This window comes from Trachemys scripta, chromosome 1 (assembly GCF_013100865.1).
Source record: "Trachemys scripta elegans isolate TJP31775 chromosome 1, CAS_Tse_1.0, whole genome shotgun sequence".
NCBI classification, from domain to species: Eukaryota; Metazoa; Chordata; order Testudines; family Emydidae; genus Trachemys; species Trachemys scripta.
Window position 1 is genome coordinate 24,554,257 of NC_048298.1, and position 19,723 is coordinate 24,573,979.

The 19,723-nt window shown below is 40.6% G+C and overlaps 1 protein-coding gene across 2 annotated transcripts in view; it reads right to left on the reverse strand.

Moving 5' to 3' along the window:
• Nucleotides 1-19,723, reverse strand: part of RELN (reelin) — a 438,814-nt gene that overhangs the window by 361,216 nt on the left and 57,875 nt on the right. For both annotated transcript variants that reach the window (XM_034766139.1, XM_034766147.1), the window contains exon 2: nt 8,663-8,773. In XM_034766139.1, the coding sequence (XP_034622030.1) occupies nt 8,663-8,773 (111 nt within the window). The remainder of the gene's footprint in view (nt 1-8,662; nt 8,774-19,723) is intronic.

The window sequence follows — 19,723 nt, forward strand, 5'->3', positions numbered from 1 at the left end:
TTTATGCTCTCTGTATGTGTGTATATATATCTCCTCAATATATGTTCCATTCTATATGCATCCGAAGAAGTGGGCTGTAGTCCACGAAAGCTTATGCTCTAATAAATTTGTTAGTCTCTAAGGTGCCACAAGTACTCCTGTTCTTCTTTTTGCGGATACAGACTAACACGGCTGTTACTCTGAAACCTATGAATAAAATTCAACAGCTGGCTTTTTTCCATCTCTTATAAAAGTAGCGGGAGATGTTTTTCCTTTATCTAGATCTGTAAGCTAAAACATTACTCCACAGATACCTATATTTGAGTATAAGTCTCTGAAGGGTAGGTAGTGCTCCTAATACACAGCTCAGTGTAGAAAAATGCCCCCCTGCAGAATCCCTTTGCTTCCTTGCAGAAATGCTGCACCAGTACTCACTCAGGCTTCCCGGCAGCTCGGCAGCTCAGAGGCATCTGTTCAGGCAGCCGGGGGGGAAGGGGGAGAGAGGTAAATCACTGTGGGGGGCGGGGGCTGGGGATGCCCTGGCCACCCAGGGTCATCAGTCCCAGCTTTGGAGGGGGGAGGGCGACGGAGACCGACTTCCCCCTTCCCCTTCCCTGCATAGAGCAGCTGGGGCTGGGTCAAATCAAGCCCCAGAAACTTCCCCTAGCTGCAGGAAGCTCTGCGCCGCAGGGGGAGGGGATGTCTGCATGCGGGGCGGTTGAGGCTTGGGGGAGTTCCAGGTGCGGGTGGGTGAGGCTCAGCCGGGGGGGAGGGTTGGTACGAAGGGGGATCCAGATGCACCGGGGTGGGGCGGACAGAGGGAGCAGCTCCCTGTACAGTGATCCCTCCTCCTACATGCGCACCTGTAACCCCACCACCACCAAGCCCCCTCCGTATCAGGAGCCCACCGCACCCAGAACCCCCATGGAGCCCTCCCGAGCTGCCCACACCCAGATTGCGCCACACAGAACCCTGGTACTCTTGAGGGAATTCTGCACTGAAAAATTTAAACATTTTAAATTCTGCAAAGTTCTGAATATTTTAATTGTCAAAATAACACAGAAACACAACAACAATATAATCACACCGTTTTCAATTATTTTGGTAATTTATTTCAAAATACTTATCAGCAAATAATTGAAAATTGTGTTATTTTGACAAATAAAATATGCAGAATTTTAAAATATTGTGTGCAGAATATTTAATTTTTTGGTGCAGAATATTTTCTTTTTTGGTGCAGAATTCCCTCAGGAGTATCAGATGCATTGTGATTGAAATGGGCCCAATTCTTATGATGGCTATAGGGAGCACAAGTCAGAATGACTCCAACTGCATGCTCTTACAGGGTGCAGCATGCACTCCAGATACCTCATGCACTGCACTCTCTTTCTCCTCTCACTTCCCACTCCCCCCGTTCCTCATATAACTTGAGTCCAATTCCCAGTCCCTCACTCTCACCAAACCCCACATCAAATCTCCAGCTTCCTACCTGTAATTTTCACCCCTCTTGCTGTCTCCCTCCTTCTCTTTTAAAAAGGAGTGCAGAAGGTCTTGTAGCTCCCCAATAGGGCCACTCATTGCATGCTGGAGCCTTCCAGTTCTTTGCTTCTCAAAGTGCAACACCTCTTTGAAGGGAAATGTCAGAACGAGGGATTTCCTGCTTTACTGCTTTGCATGAGGTGTGCAGTCCTGGGGTACAAGTAACCATAAAACTGAAGGGTGCAATAAGCAAACATATTAAGATGTAGCAGTGAGGCCATCAGCCTGTTCATGGATTCCAAGGCCAGAAGGCAACATTGTGATCATCTAGTCCAGGGGTTCTCAAACTGGGGGTAAGGATCCCTCAGGAGGTCGCAAGGTTATTGCATAGGGGGTCACAAGCTATCAGCCTCCATCCCAAACCCCGCTTTGCCTCCAGCATTTATAATGGCGTTAAATATATAAATAAGTGTTTTTAATTTTTAAGGGGGATCGCACTCAGAGGCTTGCTATGTGAAAGGGGTCACCAGTACAAAACTTTGAGAACCACTGGTCTAGTCTGACCCCCTGCATAACAGGCTGTAGAACTTCCCCAAAATAGTTCCTAGGGCATCTTTTTTAGAAAAACATCCAACCTTGATTTGAAAATTGTCAGTTGGGTCCTCATTTTACGTGGGGAGAGGGATAGCAGTAGAGTGGGGGGTAAGGAATATAATCAGGGATGAAGATGGGTCCATAGGGAAGGGTATTTGGGGACTTGAGGGGGAGTGGGACAAGGAGGGAATCCTGGGAAGGACAAGGAAGGAGAGTGGAGACTTGAAAATAAATACAATACTAAAATAAAAATTGAGCTGAGCCCAGAAACACAAACAGGACTAATGGTATAAGTGATGATCCAGAAAGATGGAGTTTGAGATATCTTTAGTGAACTAGTATATGCCAGGAGATCTCACAAGGAGAAAATAATTCATATTAAAAAGTAGGTTTAAAGCTTATTTCTGTGCTGAAAGATTCTCATAGCCTGGTTAGTCAGGCATACAGCACATATTTCTGTCTTCTCTCAGTTCTGATTTTAGATTTGCAGTTCATGTTTAACTAAGTCTGACCAAAGGTTCTGTTTGGGTCAATGGACAAATATTTAGGATCTACGTTAAATTTACCCAAATCAGTTCACTCATTCCTTCCTAACACAATTGTTAGATTAATATTCAAATTAATATTTTGATAAGACGGTAAAGTCCCTACAGGAAAACAGAAGTGACTCATTCTCTTGGCCAGAGAATATACGTTTTTATGCCTATAAACATAAAGAAACCTAACCCCTTTGGAATAAATCTATCAGGATAAATCTTTTTTTTCCCCCCATAATGATTCCAAACAGGAAACTAACTAAGGGCTTCTCTTCACTGCATTGCCATCTTGAGCTACAACCTGAGTTTTGATCCTAACCTGATCACACACAAAAATCTCTAGTTTTAAGTGGTGCTTTAAGCTTGAGCTAACTGGCCTGTCAGCTGCTATGGGCTGAAGCACCACTGCTGCTGATGCTGGAGCCAGTAATGCAGTGGGGTTGCAGCAGCTTGAGTTACACCACCCATCAGCTGCTAATCCAGTCATTCTGTGTATCTACAGTGTTGTCTTGAAGTGTGGTCACTCTCATTCAAACTAGGCTAGCTCGAATGGAGTGACATGAGTGTAGTAACTTCAGCTAACTATTGCAGAGAAGAACTAACAGCATTTAGGTCTCTATCAAATGTTTTTCTAAGTTAGGTAGTTAAAAAATAATTATCATGACAGCATGAAAGATAGATCTATTGGAAAAATTTAATAGATTTTATCGCCAGACAGGACCATTAAGATAGTCTAATCTGACCCCCTACATAAAATTCCCCCTGTAATTTATGCACTAGAGAGAATTATTCTTTCCTACTACACAGATAAACACTACCAAGCCCAGTTTCCTAATTTTCATCCCTCCAGTTCTTGTAAGGGCCAACTTCTGTCAAGTTTCTTCTCCGCAAAATGCCACACAAGTGTCCAAATTGATGTTTTTAGGCCTCACACAATTTCAGCCAATTTTTTTAAGTTCAGTACATACAGAACTATGACAATCCCACCCACATATGACTGATAGATAGGTGGATCTGCTTCTCTGATAACAAAAAGAAAAATGAAACAATGTTATTAGCCTCCGCATGCCATTGTCTCTATTGTTACTTTGCTTCCAATGACCCTGAAATATATTAAACATTGTGGCTAATACATTTTTAAAACTACCTAATTCCTCTAGGATCTGATCCTATAGAGTACTGATTGCTATCTGGGAGGCCTTCACCACTTCACAGGGTAAGTTCCCAAATGAGCCTAAAAACTAAAAGCTGTTATCACCATTCCTCTCACGGTTCTTTTTTACTGCCAGTGTTAAGAGAGAGCACAATAGCATCTGGTCTTCATGATCATCCAAATGACTTTCTTGAATTTATACTTAAACTTAAGAGCAAGCAAAGAAAAATAGCAATTAAAAATTAAATGAGATTTTATCTAAAATGCCATTTAAACAACTCTGCTCAGATAACACAATGAGCCCTACAGTTTGCATGGTTAAGCTGCAGCTCAAAAGACAGGTCAGAGATGGAAACATTTTTTCTGCAACGCGTAAAGGGATATTCATAATTAAACAGTAGACTTCCTCAGGGCATCGTGTTTCAGTATTCATATCAACAAGAAAAATGAGATATTTCAAACTATGCATGACTGATTTTGCATATCTTCTGCTTTAATTTTTTTCTGGCCTTTAGGCTTTGAGATCTTTTTGGTCAGGAGTGCACACATTTTAGAAAGTCTTGTTGTTGAGTCTTTTCATCTACTATTCCAAGAATATGTTAACACTTAAAGAGTTAGGATTAGAAAATGATATCTGACAAATAAAGAAGAGATCATGTTTTGTTTTGTTGTGTATGTTCTATAAATACTGGGCACAGTGAGGAGCACAACATAACACACACATTTTATGGACGATAATGCCAATGAAGAAACTTAGGGGAAAATATATTTGCTTTTTTTGTAAATGACCAATCCTGCTTAGATCATATTAAATATCTTACTTAACCATCATTCTTAGTTAGACCTAGTTAAACATAATATTTACCGTTTACTTTTTTGAGTTGTTAGGAAATTATTAATATTCTTTGATGTTTGATTTAAACTACTTAACATTTCATACTGAAAGATTATAGTCTTACAGTAAATTGGCCATTCCAGAAATTTGAGATATGTACATAAACCCTGTACAATTCCTATCATTTAGGGTTTTTAAATCAAATATGAAGGTAACTCATCTACACCATGGATCCGGATGTATAAAAATACTATACAACAATGGTACTCAACCTCCAAGAGCTGAAGAGCCATCATACAAATTAGTTGTGCCCTAACTTCAATTTGCAATGGTTTCAGCTCTGCAATTCTTCTCAACAATGAAATTGTTCTTCACCTCCATCTCTTCTTTTCTGGACCCTGAGAGGGAGGGGCCATGTTCCTTCCCCATTGAAAGGAAAGGTTGTTTCCTTTCTCTTTCACTCCATCCTACCCTCTAAGCCCTTTCTGGGTATCACTAGTGATGGGGGAAGCTCCTTTTCTTCTTCTTCCAGCAAAAATAGATTCCAGTGGCTCATGCTGTTGGTGAGTTTGGTACGTGATTCCCATGCTGTCTCAGACACCATAGGAAGTACCTGCAATATATGCATTTTGCTTCCCTCTGAATGGTTCTTATGCAGAGCAAGAAGCCACACAAGCTAACCAGAGTTGGGATGGGTGAAAATGGTGCTGTTTGGTAGGTACCATCAGTGAATATTAATGAACCAATACTTGGTATTAAAACCTTTTTTAAAATTGGATTATGATTTTGTTTAAGAATGATAATAACCTACTGTGTATGTTTGCTATATGAAAGTTACAAAGAAGTTATAAGAGTAATGTTAATAATGTGCATTGTAACAGAGAGTGTTACATCCTTCTCATTATTTAAAGATTCTTAAAAACAAGGTGTTTACAGTTTAGCTATAAAATGTACACAAACATACAAACAGGTTAGTGCAAATGCAAAATGTGTATTTTTCTCTCATTCAGATATGCTGCAGCATAATTACCCATTTAGCGGATCAGAGATATATTTATACTGCAGGCACTTCTTTTACATCTGTTTTAGGAAATTTAGCCCCAATTATTTGTTTTCAGAAGCAAGGGTCATAATAAAGTTAAGTGTTACAGAGAAACTGTGTCAGTAAAAGACCATCAAGATAAGTAGAAGATGAGATGTAGCTGTTGCATCCAAATGAACAGATAAAGTTAAAGGTCACAAATCATCATAGTACCAAAAATGTCCATTCTATTTTGTACAAAATGTTCTTGGTTGGAGTTAATGACTGCAGAGACATCTGTTATCTGAGAATAAGTAAGTGTTCTTATTTTTTTAAAAAATCACCAAGTCTTGACCAAATGTCGAGAGTTTATGTATCACATGCCATTTATAAAAGTTGTAAAACAGATAAAGAAACAAAGGTAAAGGACTTGTATTGTGAAAAATTTTGGCAGCAGGAGATGAAACCATGCAAACTGGATTTACCAGTAGTGGGTTTCTCCCAACTCTGCATATGACATCTTTGTAATTTTCACCTAGTCTCCTTATAGAATCTAATTTATATTAATGCAGAAGATGCTTCCAAAAATTGAACTGCAAAAACAGGTGGCTGCAAATTATTCATATGCACTTAGGGTGGGATTTTCAAAAGTGCTCTGCGTTGGCCTACTTCTACCATTTGCCTAACTTTTACCAATGAATTCAATGATAAAACCCTCAGAACATTTGAAAATCCTCCTCCTTAATCTTTTACTAAAACTCTGGACAAAAATAATCAATCGGTCATATAATATATATTGAATGGAGTTTTGGTTTAAATAGAAGGCTATTGTTCAGTCACTGGAAAAAGTGGTTGACATTATTGCCCAGCGGAGTTGGTTTTCCAATCTGTTTCTTTATGAATTAAATGCTTCCAGTTATACTGCACATTATACCATATAGAAATGACTGTTTTCCTTCAGTTACTCTGCTGAGGCTTCTCTTTCATTAGAAGTGCTAGAATTTCATTAGAATTCAGTAGAATTGCTCCAGCAGTAATAGAAGCATCCACCTTAGATAAACATATGTGAAGCGTATGTGAAAACTGTTCACTTTTTACAGTTATCCCTCACATTTGTAGTGTAATCACCAGTCCCTTCCAGGCCAGGATTTACGAGAAATGGATGTGTTGATTAGCAGCAGACAGTGTATTTAATTAATATTTGAGCTACAAAGCTACAGATAACTAGAGGGCCAACTAGCTGTATCAACGGCCCGACTACAGAATAACCTTTTTATTCACGACAACTCGGTCCTGTCTCTTTTGTATTATCATGGACACAATAATAATCACTAAAAACTGTTTTTATTCGGAACACATTTTGGGGTATGTGGGTGTGTAAGTAAATTATTTTTATATGAATGGAGCAGCTGTTAGTGACTTCTCTATTCAGGTTGCCTAACACTTTCCATTACAAACAACTCTTGCAACCTTTTCTTTGAAGAACTCTCAGACCTCCATAGTTTGCAGCAGGCCTTTAAAATTCACCCATAAGAACATCCTCAAGTTAAAAAAGTGCCTTTTCTTTGGCTCATGAATTTCTCCTGAAACCTTGTTGAGATAAAAACTGTTAAAAATATCACCATTTCCCTTTTTTCACTTGCCTTCCTCGGGTAGCATGCCAAAACAGTAACTGACCACAAAAATTCTAACACTGGGTCCATGCTGCTTCCAAAACTGCAGCAGCACTGGGAGAACCTAGAGCAGCTGGGGGAGAATGAAACAGGGAAAGAGTTGGGCTCCCCCAGGCAATCTCCTGGTCCTAATGTATGGCTCCAACTCTGGGGGGCACCTAATAGGGCAGGAGCTCTTACAACTCATGGTGCGGGGAGGGAAAAGTATTGTTTCCTCCATAACCCCCTCCCCTGGACCCAAACATGGTGCCAGCAGCCCATCCCCCACTCTGGAGGCATGAGTCCCCCACATCTAGCGGGTGGGGTGCAAGGGAAAAAGAACAAATCCAGGATAATCCCCTGGATGGCTACCCAATGAATGTAGCACATGGTGTCAGAGCCTGGTTTTCTCCTGCCTGGGGTAGCAGCCTAATCTGCCACCACCAGCTAACATAATTAATCCTATGTCTCAAGTGGGAAAAGTCTTTGCTACAATGTTGACGACTCAGAGTTCAAACTCTACAGATGATATACAATGGAGGAACGTTTTTACAATTGCAAAGAAAAGTTTGATCTACATTTTTCCCGTAACAAAACCCTAGAAAATTACACAAAAAGCTACATTAAAAGAATATTATTTAGGTTGCAGAGTCAAGCACTCAAATATTAAGAAATGCTAGCTTCATGCTTCCCATGCAATTTTAATTTTGTCCCATTGTACATAGGCTCTATGGTACAGTCTTCAATTACATGATCACATATGATTTTTTCCAACAGGATCTTGGCTTCATTCGGTGCACAGGTTGGATGCACATGAATGCCAAGTTAAGGTTACATAGGCAACCCATCTATCATTTCCTAAGGTTCAAGTTTTTGCTTTGTATGCATCACATTGCTACATATCACTTTTGTGTGTGTGTGTATTTGTTTGTTTGTGAAAACAGTGACTGCAGAGGAGAGATCATTCCCTCTCTAGAGCAACTCAATATTTCCAGAGGGAAGGAGTATCTGGTCAACTTTCCAGTAAGGGAAAGGTGATCACTCTTGTAGTATCATGTGTGTTAGAGAATCAGGGTCTTCTTGTGGGATCTGGCTCTCTCTGGAATGCATGCAATTCTGTGCATCTGAGGCATGTCTTTGGGATGGAGACTTTCTGATTAGTTTTTCCCTTTTTTTTTTTTTAAACTGTTTAAGGAGCTGATCCAAAGCTCATGGAAGTTATTGACTCCTATAGGTTTGGGATCAGGTCCCAGCATCAATATAAAATCAATTTATTTAAATAATTGTGTTCAATTCAATTTAATTAAATAATAGACCTTAATTTCTCTACAAAACTATTTGTTATCTTGAGTTGCAGAATATTTTGAAATAGAACAAATACACATCTAGGTTTGTTAATCACATTAGACTTACCAAATCCAAAAGCGCTAGAGCCACCAATACTTTGTGAAGCCTGAACGCTGGTAGATGTATAGAGTCCCGTTACCAGTAAGCCATCGAAGAATGTACTTGTCGAAATAGTCACTGAAATGAAAGATAAAAATTCTGTAAGTACCACTCAACTGTGTGCTGAGTTCTGTACTCATTCTATGGGCAAGATTCTGCCATCCTTACTTCATTGATTAAAAACTTTGCTACACACACACACACACACACACACACACACACACACACACACACACATGCACATGCATGCACACACACGCACGCATAGTGGTTCTTCTCATGGAGTAGAGCAACTCTGAATAAATAAGAGTAGCAGACTTTTGGAGCTCAAATAATGAACTTCAATTCTGTGTAAGAAACTGTCCTGAAATAATACTTTCACAATATATAAATTGATTTAGTGACTTTAAATTAGTTTGCAACTGTAAATTTCACAAACATCATTGCTCAATATCTAATCAGGCTTCCTGATTTTGGAATTTATTTTTAATATTTTTTAGGATTTATTTTTAGCAAAGAGACTGTATTTAGAAGAAAACAATTGGTGTTTGTTACTTTTTTACTCCTAAATTAATCATAAATCATTTATCATAAATAATCTGTTGCATGAAATGGACACATTTGAGAATTACAGCACCAGGATTTGAAATTAACATTGGAAAGGTCACTCATCTCTATCCGATAAGCTCCTTTTCCTAGAAGGCAAAAAAATCCATTATATTGTAACTAAATAAACTGGTTTTTAGAAAATTTCAACATCGCTGTCAGTAGAACATGTGATTTACAACTGGCTGTCAAGACCACAGAATAAATGACATAAGCAATAAAAGAATTAAGGTTTATAGTATCGCTCTTTCTGGATTTCAAATGTGTGCTACATGACAATAGTAATACACTTTAGTGTATTAAGCAGTTAAGTCATATGCGCACATAGGCCATTACAGACCAATTGTATTAAAATAATCCATTGGATACTTTTTAAAAATATTCTTAGCTATATCAGTTAAACCATTGTCCTGATTTTCTTGACACATGCAATTTTCAGCTGAAAATGCACATTATTTAGGAAGGCATTGAACACTGAAAAAACACCAACAATTCACAATTTTTGCAGTTTATTCTGTAAACATTCATCCTCAGTTTTTTGCTTCGATGTCTTATCAGATGTTATCAGTTTAAACAGAAAACCCTATGTACAATCTGCTTGAATGTTCTATCCTAAAAAGGCCAGAACTATTAAGTGATAAGTTTTTTTTCTATTATGTAAATGCAATATACATAGCAATATCCTCTATGCCTGGAATGACCTCACTGATCCCGTAAGGCCATGCAACCTCCTTTGCCTCTTTAAAATCTATTGTCAAAACCCATTTCTTCTGACAGTTTCTAACACTTGCCCAAACACAAAAATGGAACTAACATAAAGCACAAAAACTAAAGCAAGCAACTAAACTATTTATCAGGTAAATTTCCATCCCCCCCTTGTCTAATACCCCCTCCTGTCTTGGTGTTTGTTTGTAACCTACTTTGTAAAATCCGTTTTTTCCCCTAAAGTGTCTGTAAACCATGTTGCACACCTATAGCTGCGTATGACGAACAAAGACCATCAATTTCTTAGAGGCTATCAAAGACCCAGACCCTGCAAAGAGATGCACATAGGCAGACCTTTGCAACAGTGAAGAGTTCCATTGAATTGACTGGTGTCCTATACAACTTTTTGCATGATAGAGACCTTAGTAACTATTACAGGTTCTCTTCCACTCTTTCATCCACCTTTTTATACACAGAGCTCAACAATGGAATATAATCTCTGATCAGTTCAGACACCCTTTGTGATGGGTTGGATCACAGAAACCCCCTTGGGAGCTGCCCCCCGATGTGCAAAGACTACCCCTGCTTCTGTTTTCCCTGCCAGCTCAGGACTCCAGCACCCTGTCTTGCTGAGCCAGACACTCCCGTCTGGCTCCAGACACAGACCCAGGGTCTGAATCACTTGTCCCAAAGCTGCAAGTTTACCTGAAAACAGCTCACAGAAGTGTGCTTGTCTTTAGCGCTCAGATGCCCAACTCCCAATGGGGTCTAAACCCAGATAAATCCGTTTTACCCTGCATAAAGCTTATGCAGAGCAAACTCATAAATTGTTCGCCCTCTATAACACTGATAGAGAGATATGCACAGTTTGCTCCCCCAGGTATTAATACATACTCTGAGTAAATTACTAAATAAAAAGTGATTTTATTAAATACAGAAAATAGAATTTAAGTGGTTCCAAGTAGTAACAGACAGAACAAAGTAAGTCACCAAGCAAAATAAAATAAAATGCGCAAATCTATGTCTAATCAAACTAAATACAGATAATCTCACCCTCAGAGATGCTTCAGTAAGTTCTTCTCAGACTGGACACCTTCCAGGCCTGGGCACAATTCTTTCCCCTGGTACAGCTCTTGTTCCAGCTCAGGTGATAGCTAGGGGATTCTTCATGATGGCTCCTCTCCCTCCTTTGTTCTCTTCCACCCCTTTATATATCTTTTGCATAAGGCGGGAACCCTTTGTCCCTCTGGGTTTCCACCCCCCCCCCCTCACTGGAAAAGCACCAGGTTAAAGATGGATTCCAGTTCAGGTGACATGATCACATGTCACTGCAAGACTTCATTACTCACTTGCCAGCACACACATATACAGGAAGACTCACAGGTAAGTACAGCCATCTGCAGACAATGGGAGTCATCAAGATTCCAAACCATAATTAATGGACCACACTTTACATAATTACAATAGGCCCTCAGAGTTATATTTTATATTTCTAGTTTTAGATACAAGAGTGGTACACTTATACAAATCGGATGATCACACTCAATAGATTATAAGCTTTGTAATGGTATCTTACAAGAGACCTTTTGCATTAAGCATATCCCAGTTACGTTATATTCACTTATTACCATATTTTCTCTAAAACTATCCCAATTACATTATATTCACTTATTATCAAGTTTTTATAAAACCATATAGACTGCACAACGTCACACCCTTGTCCTCCAAACTTTTTTTTGGTTCTAAATATCTGGCCACATAGGACAAACATACTCTCCACCCCACTCTATTCCTCTCTTACTCCTGCTAGAAATGTCATGTGCTGTGGATGACTCAGTAACTGAAGCAGTGAGGTGTTGGTTCAGGGTTCTGTCCAGTTACCATTTAAATCAGTGCCATGTCAGGACATTCCTAGTACATTCAGCAGCAGGACTAGTCTGTTGTTCTGGCTGTACCATCATCAGTCATTCAGGGGTTAATCTGTGGTACATATTCAATCAAGTTTTTTTTGGGGGGGGAGGGGCACAGGTGTGTTAGTAGTAGTATTGTATAGTAATAGGACCTGTAAAAACAACAGGGAGAAGGGGTTGTTTTGGTTTTTAACTAGAGGATTAACATCCAGTATGTTTAATTTACTCCTCAATAATTTACATTTAAATTATCTGTATTTATTCTAATATTCAATAGTACAATGAATAATTCCAGGACAAATAAAACTCCCATGAAGTTTAACAGGAGTTTCATCTGAGCAAAGAGAGCAGGTTCAGAACCCTAATCTCCATTTTGGAATGCATCCCCTCATAACATACATGTCTAACAAACAAACAAAAACAAATGAGAAGCAGACCACAAAAGCGACAAGACTTCAATAAAGTACAATAATTATTTTGAAAATAAAATAAAACAATGAATGCTCCCTTCATTTGATGTTGAACTAGTGAATTTTGCAGGGTTTATTCTTTCCTTTGTACTTTTTAGTCTGGAAAAAGGAAAATGTATGTTCTAAATTATGCTTAAGCTTTATTTTTGAAGACTAGAAAAAACAGTGGGTGAAAAGCATTGATTGAGTAAGGGCACTGGGCCAGTTCTCTGCTGCCATTTTGTTTCGCTGTGGGGTAGCCTTATTCTTTCTTGAATAAACGGTGAGCACTCTCTCTGGGACAGAAGGGATATTTTACAATGCCAGTACTTGGTTTTGGACATATTTGTTTGATCACCAATCCCCAATTTACATGTACATGTAATGGATCAATTTTCATTGCTGAATAGTATCCAACACAGTATGGTTTCCCCATTAAGCCCGTGGGAAACTGCAGATTGCCTTGAAGCACTTTTTAAATGGAGCACTAAATTGTTGTTATACATTTGCAATACATTGTAGAATAATTTCAGAATTAGTTCTATAAGAGAAAAAAAGAAGAGTGACATTCTCAGAAGGTGTGAATGACAAAAAAAAGAAGGTGACATTCTTTTAGGACTTATCTCAGACCAATGGGGAAGACATCAAATAGTTTATTTCAAATGAAAGAAGGTATGTTGTATTACATATTAGTACTAACAATCATGAAGACAGCCCAAAGTACAGGATTATGATTTTATATCAGGGACAGGGACTTGTTATTACATGTTATTTTTCCTTCTGTGCTCCAGAACAGCAGCAAAATAATCATTTGGCAGTCATTTGTTTCAGCCCATATAGTGGCTTTCTTGTTAAACAGGCAACAGCATGTATTTGCATCCTGGAGGAGGGTGGAGTGGGAATTAAAGCCTAGGCCAGGAGTAGTCAATAGGAAGACCGCAAGCCAAATTTGAACCATCAGACATTTTTTAAACAGACCCCAAAAATCGTTTATTTACTTATTATTATCATTATTGTTTGGGGAGGTAGTATTATTATTGTCTCTGAAGTCTGGACCTTGATCATATCGTGACCAAGAAATTTGGACCTTGACAAAAAATAATTGACTACCCCTGGCCTAGACCAAGGCCTACGTGGAGGTAGGGAGTGGCCTCAGCCCTGCAAGTGGTGGCTGTCTCACTGCTGCAGCTGTTTAGTGAGACAGTGGCACGAGAGGGATTGTGAGTACCTAGCAAAGAGTGTACGAAATCACTTCACTCTCGACTTTATCCCCTCTTCCACCCCAAATACTCTTCCTCATAGGATAACCAGGGGAGCAAGAAATGTACCTCTCACTTCCCTGGCCACATTACTGTGAGGAGCCATGGATCTGCAGCTGGGGAATGGGGACCCACTGGGCTGCCTCCAAGAACTGTGCTGCAGGCACCAATCCAGCTGAGTGGCAGGATGCCACCACATGCTGCCACTGAGAATGCGGACAGGCTGCCAAAAGCCGCTGGCAGCCTGCCTGGAAGGGAAACAGAGGTCAGCAGGGGCTAGAGCAGGAAGCTGGTTTGATTCCCTCTTCACACACAGAGATCACCAGGGCAATGTGGAGAGTCATGTGAGAAAGTCATTGGAAGAAGGAAGCTCATAGGCAAACAGGTCATAGCTCCACACAGGAGCCCCCACCTACCCTCAGATAGCCTAGTGACCAAAAAAGGAGTGACAGACTGAGATCAGGATATCTTTCCCTGAGAATCTGACCAGAGGTGCCAGCTTCCTCCAGGCTCCAGGGGTGCCAAACTCCTCCATCCACCTGCCCCCTTCTCTCAAGCCCTCACTCCCGCCTTGCCTCTTCTTGCCCTGCTCTGACCCAGGCCCCACCACAACCCCCACCCCACTCCTTCTCCTAAATCCCCACCCCATCTCTTCCTGTCCCCACTCCCCCCCCGCCCTGCCTTTTCCTGCCCAGTTCCGCCCCCTCCCCTGAGCATACCCCGTCCCTGCTCCTTCCCCTCCCCCCCAGAGCCTCCTGCACGACACGCAACAGCTGATCATGGTGGGCGGGAGGCTCTGCGAGGGAGAGGGAAGAGTTGATCGGTGGGGCCGCAGACGAACGGGAGGTGCTGGGGGGAGATGGGGAGCTGGTGGCCGGTGGGTGCTAAGCACCCACTAATTTTTTTCCATGGGTGCTTCAGGGCTGGAGCACCCACAGAGTTGGCACCTATGACTCTGACCCAGTTATCTTGAAGAGACCATAGGAAGGGCAATAGTGTTTGCCAGGATTATAGATAGGAGTGGTAAAATTGCTGCTTATTAAGGTTGCCCTACACTTCCCAAACATCCTGTATTCAGTTGCCTATAACTTTGCCAAATTTTAACCATTTAGCCCAAGATCCCTGAGTTTCCCCAATTCCTCTACTGTCAGCAAATAGCCATGAAACCCACTGGCAAAGCATGTACCTCATCCCCCACTAGTGTCAGTCCATGTAGAGGAAGACAACCTACTACAGCAAACAGTTACTCTATTAGTTCAAATGCCAGAGTTCCGTGTAGTGGATATAAAAGTTCCAACCTTGCCGATGACTCACATGGGTGTCACTATGATGCCACACAATTGAATTTGTTTTTTCAGTTTGCTTTTTTTTAAAACCTAGGAAGTTACACACAAAAAACGATGTTAGATGAACATTAAGGTTGTATGGTCAAGTATTTGAAGAGGTAGAAAATGCCAGAATTACATGATCACATACTATTTTTCCAAAGGATTATAGTAAATACAATATATTAGTTCAAATTTCTGATAAAGAATCCTGCAATCTGAATGTTCAGGAAACAAACACTAATGGTCAGCATTTAAGCAGAGCTCTACATCTTCAAAACATGTAATAAACATCAACTAAATAATAAAATGTATACATATAGGTCTGATCCTGCAAGATGCTGGACATCCTTAGAGAGCTGCTGAGTACACTTAATGGGAAGCAGAGGGTTTTTGACAGCTTCTCTCAAGATGCTTAGAAGATGACTTCTCATGATTGGGCTTTATGGAATCAGACCTTTATGGAATCAGACCTAAATTTGGTGTCTCCTTTGGGATTAACAACTAGAAAGCTCAAGCAATGCTTGCAACTGTTGTATCTCAAGGGACAATCAGATGGCCAAGAAGCTGCCTGAAAGCAGACTGCATCTGGATGTAATAGTATCACACAAAAGATAGATCAGATTTTCAAATTGTATTTACTCATAGGCATTTCTAAGGCAATCCTCACTGTAGTACTGGAGCTATGCTTCATCTGCATTTCCAATATTTAATTAAGGAAAAAGATAAGGCATGCCTTTAATTCTTCTTTAAAGAGTTGATTGTTTAAAAAAGAACTGTATATTGGGTAATATTCAACATATTGCTGAGTCAGTGAATCTAGACATTGAAGGCAAAAGACAGAGACGACTTTGGGTGTCTACACTACAAAAACACATAGCAGCAAGTCTTAGAACCTGGATCAACTCACTCAGGCTTGTGTTTTGGGGCTAAAAATAGCAGAGCCTGGGCCCTGAGACCCATCCTCCTCACTGGGTTTCAGATCCCGAGCTCTGTCTACACTGCTATTTTTAGCCCCATAACATGAGCCCAAGTCAGTTGACCCAAGTCCTGAAACTCACTGTTGTGGTGGTGGTGGTTTTGTTTTGTTTTATTTTGTTTTTGCAGCCTGAGATACCCTTTGGGTCCAATGATTTTGGGAGTCACGTAGTACTCTTCGCTGTCACTGAAATCAGTAGATTTTCAGCAGCAGTTACCAGGAATCACTGACCTCTAGAACTGCAACAAATTATTTGAGCACCCTTATTCAGCATCCCACAGGATCAAGCTCATCTAGGATACTTATTATGGACTAGCTTGTAACATTCCAACCTGCTGTGGTCGAGGAAGAGATCAGATGAACCGTGACTGAGAGAGTCACAGTTCACTGATTTCCCCCTTGTTCCTGGAGAGAACTCATGTACAAACAGCCCTTGGTCAACAGATTCTTCCCCCGCCATACCAGCTTAGCGCAATGCAGACTCAGGACTCCATCTGTTCCTCATCCCTGCCCACATGACAGGGATGTGGCAGCCTCCTCCATTCTTCCGCCATCCCACACCAATCCCGTGGCATTTCAGACCTTGCCTTATTCTCTCCCCTTCACCTCTTCTCCATTCTGCTTCCTGTCCTTGCCTGTTGCTACTGCTGCTGCCTTTGCCCCAGGGCTTCATGCTAGCTGAGCACCACAGTGATCTCTAGGAGGAGGAGCTTTTGCCTGCTGCCTGGCTGGATGTGTTTGAATCCAGCTGTACTGCAAAAAAAACTGTGCCAGAGCTGCCAAGTGCATGTAATGCAAAATGAATGACACTTGACAACCTTGTAGTGTAGCACAAAGAAACATTCACGTTGGTGGGGAGGTGTATGTGGGCAGAATGAGATAACTTCAATAGCCAAATTGAAATATATGAAGATTTTACTGAATTTCACCACTGTTTTGGATATAAAAGAGATCACAGTCTGGCAGAATTGTTTCACAAACCTCTGAGGCACTAAAAAGGACTATATGCAGAGACAAGGCTTTGACATATAAAACAACATGAGCTGAAATTTTACTGGATTCAAGTATGAATTAATCAAGGCAATAGTCCTTGAAGTCTTATACACTGTTTATCAAGTTACATTGCCTTAGTACTAGAACTGTACATTCATATACCATGGAGCAAGTAGAAACTATATTTGGCATAACAGAGGCGATCTCTTCAGAACTAGAATCTCTTACTGAAAAATGGCACACCTTTGTGTTAGGACTAGGGCAGCCGCCTTTTAGACTCTCTTCCTGATTAAAGACCTTCTTTGACCACGTCCCCTTCTTTGTGTCTGTAGTAGTTCACACCCCACCTCACTACACAAGAACATATACCAATAAAAAAAAAATCAACATGCAACTCTCTCTAAAATATTAAAAACAGTAAGGCATTGATTCAAGCAGAGCCAACGATTCATTGCAATAAGGGCAAAAGCAAAACAGCAAGTGTGGTCTATGCTTACAATTAAACGTGCACACCGCATCATAGCAAACGGATTAATGTACAGATAGCAACGACTTTGTATAATGCTATGCAAGCTTAACAGAAATCCATCAAAATGCACAGTGCCATCTAGAGTCAAATGCACAGCGCCATCTGAGGACCCGATATGTCTGGAGGAATTAGCTTTGCTAGTTATTCATTGCTGTGGGTAAAATGTGCGCAGTACTTTTTTTTCCCTAAAGCTTCTCACACACACACATCCCGAAAACATTCCATGCCCTCTCAGGGGGGCCTGCCCCCTGGTTTAAGAACCTCTGTTTTAAAGGCATGTGTGAATACTGCAAATAAAAATTATATTAAAATATTTATAATTAAAGTGATGTGTGTGCAGTTAGAAGAATCCCAGATGCCCTATAAATGTAGTTGCAGTCAGTACCACATTTGTAGAAAAAGTTATTTAAAAACAAATAGTGGCACATATGCTAACAGCAAACTAAACCTGACTGCATATAGAAATGATTTTGCTTTCAGGAGAAACCAAAAACATAGGAACCCATCATGATGCATCAATTCCAAATATAAATTCTAGACCCTTCCTAAGGATAGTCTGAATCACAACCCTCTAACCCATCCAACAAAAATAAAAGCAATAAACATAGGAGGAGTCTTAGTCATACTGGGTATGTATTCTCCCCAGTTTGATGAAGAAAAAGCAGAGGAAAAAATATTGCAACGTTGTTACGTATGGAAAAAATGTCCAGACTGAAGGCAGGCACAGTAGTAACATGACTGGTAAGCTTTATCTAGAAAACAAATTTAATGAATACTTCAGACTGTAAATTCTTAATTCTAAATCTCTCCTGATCCAAAGCCAACTGAAGTAAATGCGAGTCTTTCCATTGACTCTGATGGGCTTTGGATTAGGCCTTCATGTATCACCTCCACTTTACTGTTACCAGTCTTGACGCCTCCTCCCTGTTCATTTCTTCCACAAATGTATCTAGGCCTTTTCCCAATCCTCCTTATATATGGAACCTCCCTACCTGATCCAGTTTGCCAAGGCAGTATCCCCTTAGTATTCAAAACCTTCCAAAGACTCTCTATTTCCATGATGCCAACAAGAAGCTAGTGAAAAATAGAATTAATTTGTTAAAAAAGAAAACAAAAACAAAACCCAGTAATTTCCTTCCTCTAGGAAGAGGTTCTCAACCCACAGCCCGCATGCGGCCCAATTAGCACACAGCTACAGCCCAGCCCAGCTGTGTGCTAAAGTCTGCAGGCTCTAGGCTGCTGGCTGCCACACTGCCCTACATGGCAGGCTCAGCACAACTGCCCGGCCCCGCACAACAGCGTCTGGGGTTGCGGTGGGGTTTGGGATTGGGGTCCTGATTGCCCTTGGCCCCACACGGTGTGGTCTGGGGTCCCTGTCCCCTTCCCCACACCCAGCTCTCCACTCCTGGCCCCACTCTGTGGAGGGGTCTCTGGGTGGAGGGCGCTGGGCATAGGGGTTTGTGGGGAGGGTTACGTGGGGGACACTATGGTTCTCAAACTGCGGCCCAGGTAACACTTTGTGGGCTGCATATGCAGCCCACAATGATAAATAGGTTAAGAACCACTGCTCTAGGCCTTCCAGTGCGTCATATATGCTCTGTGTAAATCTTATTCAGAGTAAATGGGTTTAGGAGCACGGGCGATCTTTATTTTGTGTCCTGTACAGTGCCAGGAACATTATCGGTGCTTAATAAATTATATATAATAATATCATTTCCTGAAAAGTTCCACAGAATGTTGCGAAATGTCTGGATCTTGATTTTGTAGCTCCTTCACAGCTTTTTGAACCCTGAAAATTATAAATAGCATGAGGAATAAACAAATTACTATGGGCATGAAACAAAATTTAGTCAACAAAAATATCTAACAATAGCTGCCCTGAAATCAAATGGCCACTAGCAGATGTTGTCAAGAGTCAAAATTGAAATATTCAACTGTATTGCATACTGAAACCAAAACAGTGACCACTGAAATACTGCTTGCTATAATAATTAGTGGAATGATTATTTGTATTTATAGAGTGCAAAAAATACTAAAATCAGCCACTTTGATAGTACATTACAAAAAATGTTATACCACTTATTAAACCCCACCAAGGGAAGACAAAATACCCAAGCAGAAGTTTAGCAGACACCATTAATGAGAATTATTGACATCACCTACGAGACATTAGCCTGTACTATAGCTCCAAGTGACCTAACGTACAATCTCAAATCAACTGATTATTGAGAAAGAGACTTTTCCAATCATAGGCTACGTCCTCACTACGGGGG